This window comes from Streptopelia decaocto (assembly GCF_964273445.1).
Source record: "Streptopelia decaocto genome assembly, chromosome: 7".
NCBI classification, from domain to species: domain Eukaryota; kingdom Metazoa; phylum Chordata; class Aves; order Columbiformes; family Columbidae; genus Streptopelia; species Streptopelia decaocto.
The window spans coordinates 51,772,574-51,788,008 of NC_138661.1; the positions used below are offsets into that span (position 1 = coordinate 51,772,574).

At 52.2% G+C, this 15,435-nt stretch overlaps 1 protein-coding gene across 2 annotated transcripts in view; it reads right to left on the reverse strand.

Moving 5' to 3' along the window:
- Positions 1-15,435, reverse strand: part of DUSP8 (dual specificity phosphatase 8) — a 177,509-nt gene that overhangs the window by 125,835 nt on the left and 36,239 nt on the right. For both annotated transcript variants that reach the window (XM_082057540.1, XM_082057541.1), the window contains exons 4-7: positions 13,458-13,624; positions 11,053-11,212; positions 10,720-10,843; positions 9,196-10,313 (exon numbers count right to left, since the gene is read on the reverse strand). In XM_082057540.1, coding sequence (XP_081913666.1) covers positions 9,230-10,313; positions 10,720-10,843; positions 11,053-11,212; positions 13,458-13,624 — 1,535 coding nt within the window. In that variant the 3' untranslated portion in view covers positions 9,196-9,229. The remainder of the gene's footprint in view (positions 1-9,195; positions 10,314-10,719; positions 10,844-11,052; positions 11,213-13,457; positions 13,625-15,435) is intronic.

A 15,435-nucleotide genomic window follows, 5' to 3' on the forward strand; every position in this document is an offset into this window, starting at 1 on the left:
TCTCCTTCTAAATAAAGCATCTCCAGTCATACTGGCTTGAGCTGCTGGCTCAGCCCAGAAGCCTGGAAAACTAAATGACATCATCTGGGTACCGCCGAGAGATAGTATTTCCACCCAGACACTGAGTGCACAGGTTTCAGCTGAAGAGTGTGGCCAGGGAGAATTTCTGGTTTTAGAGAATCCCTTAAGACTGCCCTTTCTCTCTGCAAAGGACCTGGGCAGGCAGCTGACATTCATTTTGGTCTCTGCTCTCACCCAGGGCATCCCAGCCCAGCCCCTCTGTGCCCCAAGAGGGACCTCATACCCCAGGAGGGACCCCAGCAGCATCTCAGGTCTCTAAGCCAGCCTTGCTCCAATGCTGTGTGGCTGGGACAAGCCCAGCGATTGACCCTGTGCTGCCAGCACTGCATTGGCCAGTGAGAGAGGCTGTTCACCAACTGGCTGGTGTGGTCAACTACAGGTGACAGCATGTCCGGGGCTGTGATTTCAGAAGGGGGGTTATGGGTGGGAATTTTAGGACTCACCAAAGTAGTACTCCAAACCAATATGCTCATGAACTTTTTCTGCATCTAGTGCCCCTGAGAGCAGAATATCTCACCTCCTTGTGAAGTGACATTGTGGAGGAGAAGGTAAGCAGCAATACAAAGCATCGGCATCCCTCTGGCATCCCGCACATGAGGACCCGCAAAGGGACCAGAATTACTCTGTCAATTGAGGAATTATAGCCTGGTGGTGTAGGAGCAGGATTGGGGGCCAGGATTTCCCACACACACTAGTTCAACTCCAGCTTTGCATTCCTGGGTGGCCTTTGGCAAATGTGTCATCTTTGCTCCAGGTTTCCTATTTGTACAAGCTGGGGTAAGTGGGAATCTCCTCTGATTTCCAAAGCTCTCTGGGTTGAGTAGAGCTGGTCCCGATCTGCAGGGGTACATGGGAAAGGAAAAATCAAGCCAAATAACAGTAATTACTTTTCTTCTTCCCATGGGTGTTGTAAGTATTAGCTCATGTTTAGCAAAACTCCCTGTAAGTGCTAAGTGTTATTAATGTCTTGGATTGCTCCAGGAGCGAATTTGGCTTTCCAGGGAGTGACAGGGTTTTTCCCTTTGCTGGCATGGAGCTGCAACAAAGTCATCACAGCCCAAGGTATGTATCATCCTATTTCTATTAGGCTCAGGGTATAAAGCAGTATCTGCAGCACAAGACCAGTCCTTTCCTTGCTATCAGTATTGGGAATGTGAAGCCCATCCCTTCTTGCATGAACACACAACCAACAGGGCTCTGGAGAAACAAGCATCCCATGGAGAGTCTCAGAGTGTAGTGGCTCATCTCACCGACACGGCAAATGGCATCTCTTGGACATGCAATGAAGCAGGGTTGAGCTGGGGGCTCCTGCCAGGAGCAAGCAGCGGATATGGCTGCAGCACTGTCTGAGGTCCATGCGGCAGCTGGGGCACGGTTCAGGATACAGCTTTGAGTGTCCTGACTCAAGCAGGGGTGCATGGGTGAGGGTCAGTTCATGCCCCCAGGTGCCCTCAGGGTCCTGACACAGCATCTCTGTGCAGCAGGAATATTTATACTCCTACAAAATGTGGAAAAGCAATGCACATCACCTAATGCTGGAAAGCCTGCAGAAGATAGTAAATTCTCTTTTCCAGGCTCCAGTGCTGGAAAAAGCTCCTGAGTCCTCCCCAGAGAGGAAACCAGCTTGTGGCTGGCTCAGCCCCTGCCTGACCACTCCAGTAAATGTTCCTCCTGGCAAGCCCCAACCTCTCTGGGTAGGAGTACATGGAGCTGAAGCTCCTCTGGCTGCCAGACCCTGCCACCCTGTTTCTCCAGCCCTGTGGAGACGGGGCTGATTTTTTGTGACTTCTTCTCCCTGTGCTGACTCAGCCATGCCCCCACGGTGGGTGGCCGCAGCCTGTGGTGGGATGGCACAAAGGTAGAGGCAGTACGGACTGGCAAGCTTTCAGAGGCCACAAGCTAAATAAATAGCCGGCAGCCTATTTCAGTGGCTGCTATATTTAGCTCAAGGAACATTTATTTATAGGCTTGGCAGCCATTCTGGGTCAATAAAAGCCCGAGAGCTGGAAAAAAGACGTTCCTGGGTTTCTCGTTGCAGTAATGGTTTCTGCTGTGCAAACCATGAGGAGCGAGAGGAGAGGCAGCCTCAGCACTGGGGCTGGGGGATGGAACTATGCTGCGTACGCATCCATGGGTGCCTCTGCTAGGGGACAGAGCCTCCACATACTTTTAGCCCCAGCTAAGAGCAGACATCTCACAGCATCATCTGGGTCCCCTCCCATGTGGGTGCAGTTGCTGGTGACTCAATGGTCCAGTGATCTCCTGGCCCAAAGGGAATTTCTGTCTAAAACACGAGGGGATTTAGTTGTGCCCACAGAAACAGTGACATGAGACATCAGCCCTGGTGACTCCGCTGGAGCATCTTCCCCAGTGCAGTGGGTTTGGTAAAACAAAACCAGGAGCAGGTGAATGGGGAGGGAGATGGGAGCATTGTGCATGTTTCTGTATTAAATAATTCTCCCTTTCCGTGCCATACACAGCAACGAGTGGTTGAGAGAGAAGGGCATGCAAACAGCCCCTCTGAAGATGCTAGTGGGGTCAGCCGAACAGGAGGCCAAAGCTTCACTCTTGGCAGTGTAATTTCTACCCCAGCAGCAGATGATGGCAGTAATTTCTAGAGGCTTTACAAAAGACTCAGCAATTGCAGCTGGATGAGGGGAGAGGATTTATAAAAGACATGGGGATTTAGCCCAGCCTGTGGAAAACAACCACAAGGATGGATGTCCCTTCTGTGTTTAAGTCAACAAGTACTGAGGCTTTCTGGAGCCAGAACTGCAGGGAGCCTGCTCATGCCTTCTCCTCCCTCCAAAGAAAACCTGCTGCAAAAAGGAGTGGGTTGAGCACAGCCCAGCTGAAACGGGGCTGCTGGTTGGTGCCCGCCGGCTGCCCCCTGAGCATGGTACAGCCGCTGCCGTGGGGAAGAGGTGACGGCTCAGTTGGCTGTGATGGGACTGGGGGCATATTTATAGGGTTTAGCCACAGTGTGCAGCAAACATGTGGCTACATGCTGCCACCATGCCAGAAGGAAAGTGAGAGCAGAGCAGAGCATAGCTGGGAGGGAAAAAAATAATCATTATTATTATTACTACTACTACTACTACTAATAATAATAATAGAATGTATTTCAATGCAAACACTCCATGCCTTTGTGTTCTTTAGCTCAGTAATCTGTACCATCCCCTACACTTGTACATACCCATCTGGAGCAGGATCTAGCCATTTCTTTCCACTAGAGATGAGCTGTTCAGGTGCCTGCCTACAGCCTCAGAGCCATGAGCAAGACACTGGGCCATCACAAACCCCTAGAGCGGCTGTTTGCAGTTTGTGGGCCCATGAATACCCCAATTACTTTTTATTTCCCTGCTCCATCAGCCATGAGTCTTATTTATGCTTTCAATTAGTCCAACTGCAGCTTCCAGCCGATGGGCCCTATAGATAGACATGGATCTGGCTGAGTCCAGGTCTGGCTGTGTGTCCAGCTGTCTACCAGCTCTGGCCCCGACCAATGCAGGCAAAGATCCATTGCCCTCCTCAAACACCCAAAGAGGACCCTCCAGCCCCACACTGAGAAGGTCCAACCCTCAAAAACCAAGGCTGACACCAGCTGTTAAAACATCTATTTGGGTATTTATTACAACACATTGTTCCAAAATACAAAAGAAAGGAAAAGAAAGTAGAGGGTAGAAAAGCACTGCTGTTTACAGCCTCTGGTAATAAATAAATAAACATGAGGCAGGGACAGGGTGTCTTCCCGGGTCCGATGCCGGCACTGGCCAAACGGGCAGCAAGGAAGGGAGAATGGTGGGGCTGGTGGCTAGACCCTCTCTTCCCTGCTCAGGAGTCTCCAGATATGCCAGGGTGGGCAGAGACCCCTTCCCCGTGTTGTGCTTGCTGAGGAAGGGCCTGATCCTGCAGGGATGAGGGTGGGAGCTGAGGAGGCTCAGCCCCGGTGTTGTCAGGACCCGCCTGCTCCCTCCCCATCCACAGCTGCCCCAAAGGCAGGTGAGGTAGGAAGGGTGATGCTGGACCGGGACCCCAACAGGGATCTGCCAGGGTCCCTCAAGAAAGGGGTGAGACCTGAGCTCTCTGCTCTCTGGTGTGGTCTCAGGGCAGCCTTGGAAATGAGTTTAGCACAGTATGATGAGAAGGACCCCAAGCCACGGCAAAGCAAATCATGACAGAGACAACACACTGTGCCCAGGCTGCTTGGAGAAGGGCGGTGTTAAACTCCACAAATTAAAATGACTCTTTATGGGGCTGGCGCAGTACAGAGAGTGTTTTGTACTGTGGTGCAGATGGGGTTCCTCTGCCCTTCGTCTAATGTCTCCTCCTTCACCTTACAGGCATCTGGAATCCTCAATAGTGTACAAGGAGCCCAGGTGACTGGTGCAAAAAAGCAGCACCAGAGTCTGTCCACTTATGACACCCTGATTCATCAGTGTTGGATAAAGGCTGTTTCCAGCCCCATTCCCAGCCCCTTTCTAAATCCCTCCAGGTATCGGAGCCTGCTCATATCTCTCCTTGCTGCTCTGCCACTAAACTTGCACTAGCACCGGCCATGTGTCCTCCCTAGGCTGTGCTGTTCAAGTTAAGAAAGCCCAGGTCACCTGGCTAAAACAGGGCACCAGTGCATGGGCTCAGCTGAGCCGGGGGAACTTTGCAAACCAGCTGCCATGGCACAACAAGAAGCCCCTGCAGGTGAAGATCAATTCTGTAGGCACAGTCAGCAGAAAAAGGTGAGAGGACAGAAACCTGGAGGGAGCTGACTCCACAAGCTGGGTGCCTGGCCAATGTTCCTTAAAGCTGTTACAAAAAGCTTTAAGCTTTCGCCATTTAATCCTCTGTTCTTGGTGCCAGTGGGTTCCTGCCTCTTGCAAACATGAGCAGGAGCCTGTACAGGGGAGAGTAGCTGCAGAATGGGAAGAATGAAGGATCTGCCCCAGATATGGGTGTCTTTATACCCTTAGGAAGCACCACCCTTCAGCTCCTCTGACAAGGGTTTGCCTCCTAGGCCTTGGGACAGCTGAGAGCTGTGCCTAGTGCAGCCCCAGCCCGGCTGCGGGGAGCAGAGAGAAGGTGTGATGGGGCCTTGCGTTTATTCACAACACAGAAACAAAGAGCAACATACAAAGAGTAAGAAGCAAAAAAGTACAGAATCATAACCATAATAATTGTAATCATAAATACTCAAATCTATCATTCATAGATTGCAATGACAACACTGATAGCTTATTATCATTAGTATTAAGGATGGGAAGGGGAAGGGGACAGCAGGAGGGGGTTCTGGGGGCATCATCTCTTAAGGGGCAGATGTAATGGGAATGGACATCCAAAGAAACAAGTAGAGAGAAGAGCCAGGAAGGCAGCAGGGGCTGGGGACCCTGCTGCTGAGGCCAGGGACCAGCCTGCTCTGACCCAGGCCTCTGGCTCAGTGTTGCCAACCTGATCGCTGGCCCTCCCCCAGCTTTGCTCAGTCCCTCAAAAGGCTGCCGGGAAGAAGGCAGCTGGGAAGCTGAGCTCCAGGGACAGGCATGGGTTGGAGGGAAGGGTGAGATATTCCTTCTAGTCTGAAGGAATGCTGTGGTTTACTCCATCCTTCATGTGGTGGAAAGCTCAGCCATTGCTGCTGCCATGACTATCGGTCGCTCAACAGCTTTGTTGATTCCTCCCTTGCTCACACTTCTATTACTCAGGTCCCTCTGAATAAATGTTCCCTCATCAGACTGGCATGGAAAGATTATTTTTTTGTTCCAGTGAGGCTTTGGGTTGAGGCGTCTGTCTGTGAGAGCCCATAAAGTGTCTTGGCTGAGAGATGATGGGGAGAACTACCAGCCAGCACATCCTTCTGTGTGATAACTCACAATGCTCTCATTCATGGACAGAGTGGTCTGTTAGACAGTTTGATTTTAAGAAAAATCATTAAAGCGCAAAGCCCTCAGTGACCCTGGTGGCTTTGGGTCAGCACTGGCAGGGGACACTCAGGCAGGAATGCTCCATCAAGGGGTATTTTCTGGATGTAACCTAAAAATAGTGCCCGTGAGAGGGCTTCTAGTGCATACATCCAACATAAAGGGGAAAAGTGAACACAAAGTACATCAAAATAAGGCTACAGAGGTGGGTCGTAAATGTGCCTTGGCAGTTATGATCTACCAATCTTAAAATCTACTTCTCCTTGCTCTTGTTTCAGAGGAGCGAGGAGTCTGTAGGGTCTAAAGTCTTGAATGTGGCTGAGGAGCACCCAGGGACATAGCAGAGTAACAAAAAAAAAGGCAAAAAAAAAGCAGCAAACCACGTTATCTGCCTCTTTGCAGACATTTTGAGTCTTGTTTACAACATTTGCTCTCTCCTTTCTGACTTACTCCAGCTGTTTTTTTGTGTTCAGAATACACTGTGTCAGCTAACAAGATGAGTTACACAAATTGCTAGCACCTCGTCTCATCTCCACACCTGGCTGTGCTGACCTGTTGTCCTCTTTTTACTAAATCCCTTGGGAAGTCATCTGGCCCCCTCTTCACTGCCCAAAGCTACACCTAAACAGCTCCTGCCAGTAACTTGCCTGACGGGAGCTCAGATGATCCATGCTGGCATCAACCCTGAAGGACTATGGGATGGGCAGGAACTGAGCGATACAGAGGATACAGAACAGAGCTCAGCCTGTGATGACCCCTGGCATGCATGGGAAGAGATGCCACTGCCAAGGGCAGCAACAGGGGAAGGGGGACCAGCAGTGCTGCCTGGGTAGGAGGTAGGTGACACTCACCCTGGGCTCAGGAGGCTTCCTGGAGGGAGGATGAAGCCTTTTGCCCTCCATCCTTGGACTTGACATCAATACCCTCTTTGGAGACCCTGCTGCAAGTACAGCTCCTGAATAGCTGCCCAGTTCTCAGAATGGACCCAAATACTTATTGGAAAATAAAAAGGGAGCTTAGAAAATAGTGTCATTGTTCTTTCAGGGCCAGAAGGGAGAAATGTTCAGGTTGGCAACACTGAGCTGGTTTGAGGTGGTTACTGAAGGCAACAATGGGTGATGGTGGGCTTTTGAGGGGTGACTATGAGATCTCTTGCCCTCATCGAAAGTGATGTGAAGAGAGAGGCAGGTGGGCCCTGGCTCCTCAGCCATCACTGTCCCTCTCCACCACACCTTGGGGAACCAGCCAGGAACATGTGGGGATTCCCCAATATCTCACCTACGGAAAACCAGAAAAATTAAAGCTGGCCTGAAGAGAGCAATGAGCCTCTTGGGTGTCTCATCTCAACTGCAGACATAAGTGGTTGGGGTAGCAACCAGCTGAAGTGAGCAGCCCCTCCTTGCACAATTGCAGCTCCTCACGCCTCTGCTTTGTGTTCAGTTTTAAACCTGAGATCATTTCGTTTTGTCATATGTAGTTTGATTTAAAGATAGAAACAAACGACGAGAGAGGAACAAAGGAAAGGGAGAGAAATGGTGCAGACCCAGAAAAGAAAAAACAACACTCCAAGGATGACACAGGACAGAGACATGCATGAACGGAGACCCCTGAGGTATTAGCTTTGCAAACTAGCGTGAGATGAGGGAGAAAGCAAAGACAGCCACAGGGAGAGAAGTGCTTTGCAGCAGAGGCAGCTCAGTGCCTACAGCTCCCGAAAGCAACTTCTCAGCAAGCCTGACATTGGGGTTGGGGGGCAAGAGCTTGGCTACCCACCAGGATGGGGGGAAGCAGCCAAACACCTCTGAAAGTAAGTTGGTTGTGCCCCCTGTGTGCTTGCAGAGCTTCATGTCCAGCCGGCTGGAAGGAGGGAAGCCAGCCCTGAGGGGAACAGGGCCAGAGGAGTCTCAGTGCCTGCAAACATGGTCCCCATGTTTCTTCGATGTGAAGTGAAGGGTGGGGAAAGCCTGAAAAACCACCAGTGCCAAAGGGAAAACGGTGCCCATACCTCCCAAGCAAGGTGGCTGAGGTGAGGGGGAACTGAGAGGCTGAGGCAGGCAGGCAGGACATCCCCCAGCAAAAAATCCCAGATACCACCAGCCCTCCCCGCCACCACTGTGGCAGCCTCTGATGCCTTCCCCTTCCCTGCGCAGCTGGAGGTGACACCTGGCACACTTCCCTACGCTTTAGGTGACTCCCTCGTCACCCTCTCCAGCGAGAATGGGCAGCCCAGGGCAGGGGAGGGGGGCACAGCCCGGATGGGGTGATGGCGTTGATGGGGATGATGGCTGGAATGGGATGATGGCCAGGATGGGGACATAAAGCAAACAGAGACCAAGGGGTGAAGCAGCAGCAGCAGCTTCCAGAAGAGAGCTTTCTGGCTCAGTTTATGTTGTAAGAAGGTTTTATAGTTTGCTTGATCACTTGTTCATTTCTAGAAAAAGGGCCTAGAAGAGTCTCCTGTCCCCTTGTCACTGTGCCCAGAGGAAAGGGGGGGAAATCTTTGTCGTCGACATGAGCTATAGAAGGAGCCACAGGCCTCATATATTGCTTAGAAACTCGTATTTTAGATTTAAATACCATACACAGTAAAAATAGAGCTGAAAGTACCGCCCCACATTGTCTGCAAATCATTGCCAGAATGAACAGCTTCAATAAATTAAAAACAAAGAAAAAAATTGAAATATTATTTACGTCTCAATAAAAATTGCAGTAAAACCATTTACCTTTTCCTTTGTGTGTGTGTTTTCATTTTTCTCTTTATATTATATATAATATATATTTATATATGTATAGGGCTGCTCCAGTGCAGCATTTTTAGGATATTTAGCCAGAGAAACATGAAGGAGCATGCTTAGTGCACCGCAGTGCAGGGAAGGGGCAGCCACGGCCCCCCCACAGGCACTGTGCCGTATTCACGCATCCAAAATTGCAACCTCTGCCCCTTTCCCGTTAGAATTTTATGCCCTAATTTTGAATGTGGGTTTCTGAGGGCTGGGACCCCCTGGAGATGGGGGACAATGACCAGGGCAGGTGCAGGAGGGACACTAAGCATGCACCGTTATGTTTCCTGACTCTGGAAAGACTCATCCACTTTCGCTTCAGTTTCAGCGCGTGCACTCCCAAAAATGCACGAGCAGGTATAAATACTCCCTGCCCACCCCCACCGTCGCCCTCCCCTCTCCCCCCAGCTTAAATACCCCCTCACCCCGTCCCCGCTCTCCAGGTGCCCTGGGTTGGTGTCAGGACACCTCGATGATCTCCATGCTGCCCGAAAAGCTGGACTGTTTGCCGATTTTGCCCAGCTCTTCTCGGGCCCTTCCCTCAGACATGGTCTCCTCAAACTCCATCTGGCAGCTCCTCCGCTTGAACTGCTTCTCAGCACCAGCCTCCTCGTGCCAGCTGTGCCGCCCGTCCCGCGGCTCAGCCCGCGCCTTGTCCCTCAGTCTGATCTCGCAGCCGCCTGCCACCCCGCCACAGCCAAAGGGCGGTGGGTATGGGCCGGTGCTGGCAAACAGGCTCCCGCCACTGCTGCCGGCGCCACCAGAGTCCGTACCGAAGTACCAGCCGGTCTCGCTGCAGGGGGTGCCTGGGGACTCCAGGTGCACCCCGCTCCAGGTGGCAGTGGTGGTGGCGGCAGCTGGCTGGCTGAGCCGCGGGGGCAGCCCGTCCTCGGCGCTGGGGCTCTTGCGTGCAGCACAGGCCCCGCCAACGTTGAGGCTGAGGCCATGGGCCGGCGAGCCCGCCGGGTGCCGGTGCTTCCGCCGCTGCCTCACTTTGGCCTCCAGCAGGAGGTCGGGCCCACTCGGCCGGTCGGGGCTGTCTGCCCCCGGGGAGAAGGGACTGAGGCCACCAGGGCCCGAGGGGCTGTCCAGCTTGCAGAGTTTGGGGCCATCCCCAGGGCCAGGAGGTCCAGGGGGTTCCTGCCGCAGGCCGGGTGCGTAGGCAGACTTGATGTCCAGGGAGAAGGAGCGTTTGAGGCGGTTGGTGTCCTGGATGCGCTCGGAGGAGAGGTGCAAGCCGTTGAGCCCCTGCTGCAGGGTGGTGGGCGACAGGACCTTTGGGGTCCCGCCGGGCCGCTCGGGTTCGCTGTGTGGGGACACCGGGCTGGCACCTCTCGGCACCTCTTCGGCCTTCTCTGAGGTAGGTGGTGGGGGGTGCCGGCTGCCCTCAGCCGCCTCTAACAGGTCCTGCTGGGCATCCCCCTCGCCCCGGTCACCCTTTGACTTCAGGGCCTTGAGGAGCTTCAGGCTCCTCTCGTACTCCAGGAGCTGGCCCAGGAAGTTGAAGTTGGGTGAGATGGATGGGCGACGGTCCTTAACGAACCTACCAAGAGGCATAGACAGCTCCAGTTGGTGCTTGGTCCTACAGTGGGTCACCCCTATTCTCTCAGCCTCTTTGGGGAGAAGAGGTATGGTCCAGGACCTTCTAACCAGACTCTCTAAATAAAGGTGTCATGAGGAACCATAGGGTCTTGGGATGCCCCAGGGGTAGAACTGGGACTGCCTTGCTCCTCCATTTTACTGCTCCCAACCATTCCTCATTGCATGCACTTAATGAAGGGAGGTTTGGTTTGGTTTGGTTTGGTTTGGTTTGGTTCCACCGTGACTCAGCCAAGGCGAGACCGAGCTTCAAGGAGCTCCCACACCCTCCTCCTGTGCTCAGCCTGCTTTCCTTCCCTGGAGTGAAGCACAACAGTGTCACCCCTCCCTGCCCTCTGAGGAGAACTCACCTGTAAGCATCATCTGATGACATACCCATGGTCTTCATGATGTAGGCAATGGCAATGGTGGCTGACCGGGAGATCCCAGCCAAGCAGTGCACAATCACCTGGCAGCTGGACACCTTGGCCTTGTCTGGGGCATGGTAGAGGAAACAGAGACAAAAACATTGATGCGGTCAGAGATGGTGGGCAAAATTACTCTAGCCTCCCTCCCCAGCCCTCAATCCCTTTGTGTGAAAGGACAAGGGCTGCTGGAAGTAAAGACCATGGAGGACACAAGAAGAGTTCAGGTCTTGAAGGCTGAGAACTAGAGGGTCCACAAACATTTTAACAAAAGCTCACCAATGAATTCAATGGACTTGTCCAGCCAGGGAAGGAGCTTCTCACAGTAGTTGTCATTGACAGGAATGCGCATGAAGTGACTATCACAGATGAAGTCTGGCTTGGGACAGGAGTTGCTGGCGTTGAGAACATAGCTTATCCCATTCTGTGTCATCAAGTCCTGGTGGGAAAGAAGCAATCAAATGGATGGCTGACTTCAGCAAGCACTGAGTGCTGAAGATCTGCCTTTCCATGCACTCCTTGCCTTTTCCCACCCTGATGTTTTCTCCTGTGAGTCTCCCACTGCTGCCTTGACCTAGTAGATGGTAGTACAGCAGAGGCCAGCTGAGAAGGTTGTGTCAATTTAGATGACACAGGTTTGAACCTCAGCAGGTCTTTGCATTGGTCCAAGTAAAAGTAAGCAAGACTAAAAATACCTGGAAGGGGGTCCCAGAGGGGAAAACCTCAGAACTCCATTATGAGTGGAAGAGGCAAATACAAGAAAGAAAATCAGCAGAAATTCTGACTGAAAGCTTTGAAAGTATCAGCTGAGGGAGAGAGGAGGCCTCTCACCAACAGAATAGTGTGAGTCACTGGCAGCACCCTATGCTGACCAATGTCAACCCATGTCTTTGCTCCCACACCTCTCAGAATCACATCAGGAGTTCTTACAGATTTGTTCGTTGCTCACAGTTCTTCACTGATCATATGCTCTTGTGTTAGGACATAGGCAGGTGGCAAGAGGAACCACCTCTTCCCTCTTTCTGACACTGGAGTGAACCTGGACTTGTTGTCTGTGACTTTTCTGCTTTGGCCACTTAAATGCCACCATCACTGCCCATTTTTCTGACTCAGCAAAATGAGATGGCACAAGGGAGACCTTAGGTAAATAGGGTCAGATGAAAAACTGCAATGAGGGGGTGAGGTTCGACCCATGGGCCATCCATCGGGGAACTGGCTTGCTGGGTGTGTACTGCTGCATCCACACCAATCTCCATTACTTCCCGCCCAAAGCTACAGTCAGCTTTACCTATATGTGGTGATGACACCAAATTTATGGCTCATCGGACCTGTCTCTTTCCTCATCCCATCAGACTAAGTATCACCCGTACAACTGGTAGCAGGTTGCTTATAAAAAATAGGGGAACATCTGTGCCAGCTGCTGGGTCTCAGTGCCTGGTCTGTACTATTCCAAGGAAGACCCAGAATTAAACAGGAGAAAACATGGAGATATAAGCGTCCTTCTACATGTTAGAGTGTGTGGAGCTGCCATGTGGGATCTTTCCTTTGCAATGTGCTGGAGAAGCATTGCCCATGCATAGCCTCTGCATTTGACCCCATTCTTGCTGCCTATGAATAGAGCATCCTCAGGACACATCATGGCGACGGCAGAAAACACAGCTCCAAAAGATGACCAAAACCCTCTGAGGAGGCAGGGAGAGAAGGAAAACATCCATTTCCCAGCCTGACATTGGGTCCTCAGGAGACCACATCGGGATTTCGGCCCTGGCTCTCCAGCAGCCGGTTCCTGCCCACCCCAGCAGCCTATGCAGAGCCCGGCCTCGGCTCAGTGGAGCCAGCCCAGCTCCCAGGCTCACATTCTTGGCATTTTTCTCTTTCATTTCCTTCTACTCCCTGTATATAATTTCACTCTCCCTCCTTTCTGTCTCCAACCCTGCTCTGGCGTCATGGTCCCTCTCCCCCCTTGCCTGCCCCAGGCGAGGACGCCTGGTTGGCTCCCTCCTGCCTGTGGTAGGCAGGCGCCCAGTGGCATTTTAACTGCAATTCCTCTTTCTTTCTTCTCGCTGTTATTTTTCCTTTAAACAAAATTCCTTCCCTGGCATGACATCACAGCACAGCCCTTTCAGCACCTTTAAAAGGGCACTGTTCCTCTTTTCTTCTCTTTCCCTACAGCAAAACTTTGCTCATTTTTGAGCCTCCTGAACAAGCCCTTGGCCAGAGCTGCCTGTCCCTGCACTGCCATGGCTGAATATCCCAGCTTGCTCCCACTCTCTCTGGCTCCCAAGGGGATCGCAGGGTTGCTGAAATTGGTGTTATCTGGCAGCCTGCCTGGTGAAGTGGGTGGGTGCAAAGCAGGCTCCTGTTCCACATCTCCCTCCAGCTCTGGTAACTCCCCCTCCAAGCTCAGGTGTTTTCCTGGCTATGCTTCTCCTGCTACTGGCACTAGGGAAGAGTTTGACCAACCCAAAGCTCACCAATATAAGATGACTCATTCTGTGACCACCCTCCCCAGTTCTACCAGGCTCTGCCTATGCACTCCTTGCCTTTAGCCTCCTGGTAGGGTCAGACTGAGCATGTGTGGTCCTGTCACTGGGCAGGAGAAGAGTCCTTAATGCCCTCACCCTTCTGCACGGTTGGGGTCTCAGATGGGACAGGGCAGATGTGTTCCCTCAACCGGGCCGTACCTTGTTGAGGACATCTTTCTGGGAGCCCAGGTAGAGATGCGGGAGGATGCGTGTGGGGCCGATGTTGGCCACAGGCAAGCATGGCTGGGAGATGCTCATCGGCAGGATGGCAGCTGGCTTCCCCTCGCAGAGCCCTGGGAAGCAGGACGAGAAGGTGGCAAAGCCTCCTGTGGAGAAAATGGGGACATTGAGTTCATAGCAGTGAGGCTGAAACCATCAGTACCTGGCATCCCAAGACACAGGCTGGAGACAAAGCAGTGATAACCCTGCAACACTGAGACAGAGCTTTTGGGAGCAAAAAGCCACCAGCCATCACTAAGCAGTGCAGACACACTGTGATGACTGTGCCACACACATGAAGAAAGGAGTGGAGACCCGACTTTGATTTTTCCTGCTGCAGCTGAATATTAAGCCACATGTGAGGTATCCCGCACCCCCTCTTGCTCTTTGCAACTTCATTCAAATCCCAGGAAGAGCAAGTCCTTTTCTTGGCTGCCTACTGCTCTGAGCACAACCAGGGTCACTTTTTGAGAGCAAAACCCACCAGTGCAGGATGAGGACAAGCAAGCCCATCGAGCTACAAAGTTCCTGGGGCTGGGGAGATGAAGCCCAAACATTGTTGCAATGGCTACATGTAAACATTGCAGTTTCTTAGAGATGACCCCTCTGCCCAGCCTCACCAAGCCCATGTTTTCCACCACACTGGACCAGACCAACACATCGGTACCTGCAGGCCATTGCTGTTTTTCACGCTCTGATCTTACTGGATGTGACAGCAAGCAGTGCCCAATTTACCGCACCAAGCTGCTGGGCCATCATAATCATCTTGAGCATCTCAAAGACCGATATTAAGAGAAAATGCCCAGCTGGGTCCGCGGCAGGTGGCATCTGACAGCCAGAGCTATCATCACGGTGTCTGGCATGGTCAAAAGCATGGTCTAGATGTGAATGAGCCCATTCCCAGCTCAAGCAGCAAGAGCACTGACTTGAGCTAGGCACCAAGCATTGCCCTGCCTGCATGGTGGGCAACTCAGGGAGCTGGAAAAGCTCCAGTGCTGTCATATGTCCTGTGTGATTGTGTAAGGCCACAGGTGATCCTGATTTGCTCTCGCTCATTGATCCTGTCCTCCAGGGTAGAGCTGGGTCTGGCTAGTGATGGTCCAACCAGTGTTCCTTGAGATTTTCCCTTTTACGTAAATAAGCAGATGCAGCTTGACATCACCCAAATGGCAGAGAAGACTGTGGTGCTTGACCACCTTTTACTGTCAGAGGGACTAGGATGCCCTCACAAGATCCTTCTGAAAGTCCAAATCTATGGAATCAGCACCATGGGAATCCCTGGCTCATCTCCACAGATAAACAGGACCTTTGGTAATGAACTTTCCATCCCATCTCTCCCCTTCACAAGCAGGGCAGCCTTTGCACATTCTCAATTTACCTTCTCCAGGACCTTGCCAGCATTTCTGCTGACCCTCCTGGAGCACCTCCCTGGCTGCTGGTCTGGCACACAGGCTCAGGCCGGGTATGACTGGTGCTGCCAACAACTCACCCCATGTATTTGGGAGGTGAAGTTAACGGAGAAGCCAGAGCAATGCACAAAATCATGCTTACATCACCTAGGAACAAACGACGTCCTCCACCACCCTCCATCTCATCAGTTCCTGGTGTCAGCTGCCACTGCCCCAAGAGGAAGGTGTCCTTCCACCAATCTCTTTCCTCCCCTATGTTTTCCTGGCTGGCAGCTGGCTGACAGCTCCCAGCTTCAAAATCTGGCCAAATGGGAGGGGTAGAGTTAAAGCACCTTATCTTCTCCAGCACTTCCTTTTCTTTGGCTCCCTCTGAAATGACATCACCTCTCAACTGGGACATTAAATCAGAGCAAAAGCAGGAGGCCCAGCACAGGTGCAGCACAGCTCCGGTTACTGCTCATCCCTGTGCTGTGTCCCCATTGCCAAGGAGCGTAAATCACCAGCCAGAG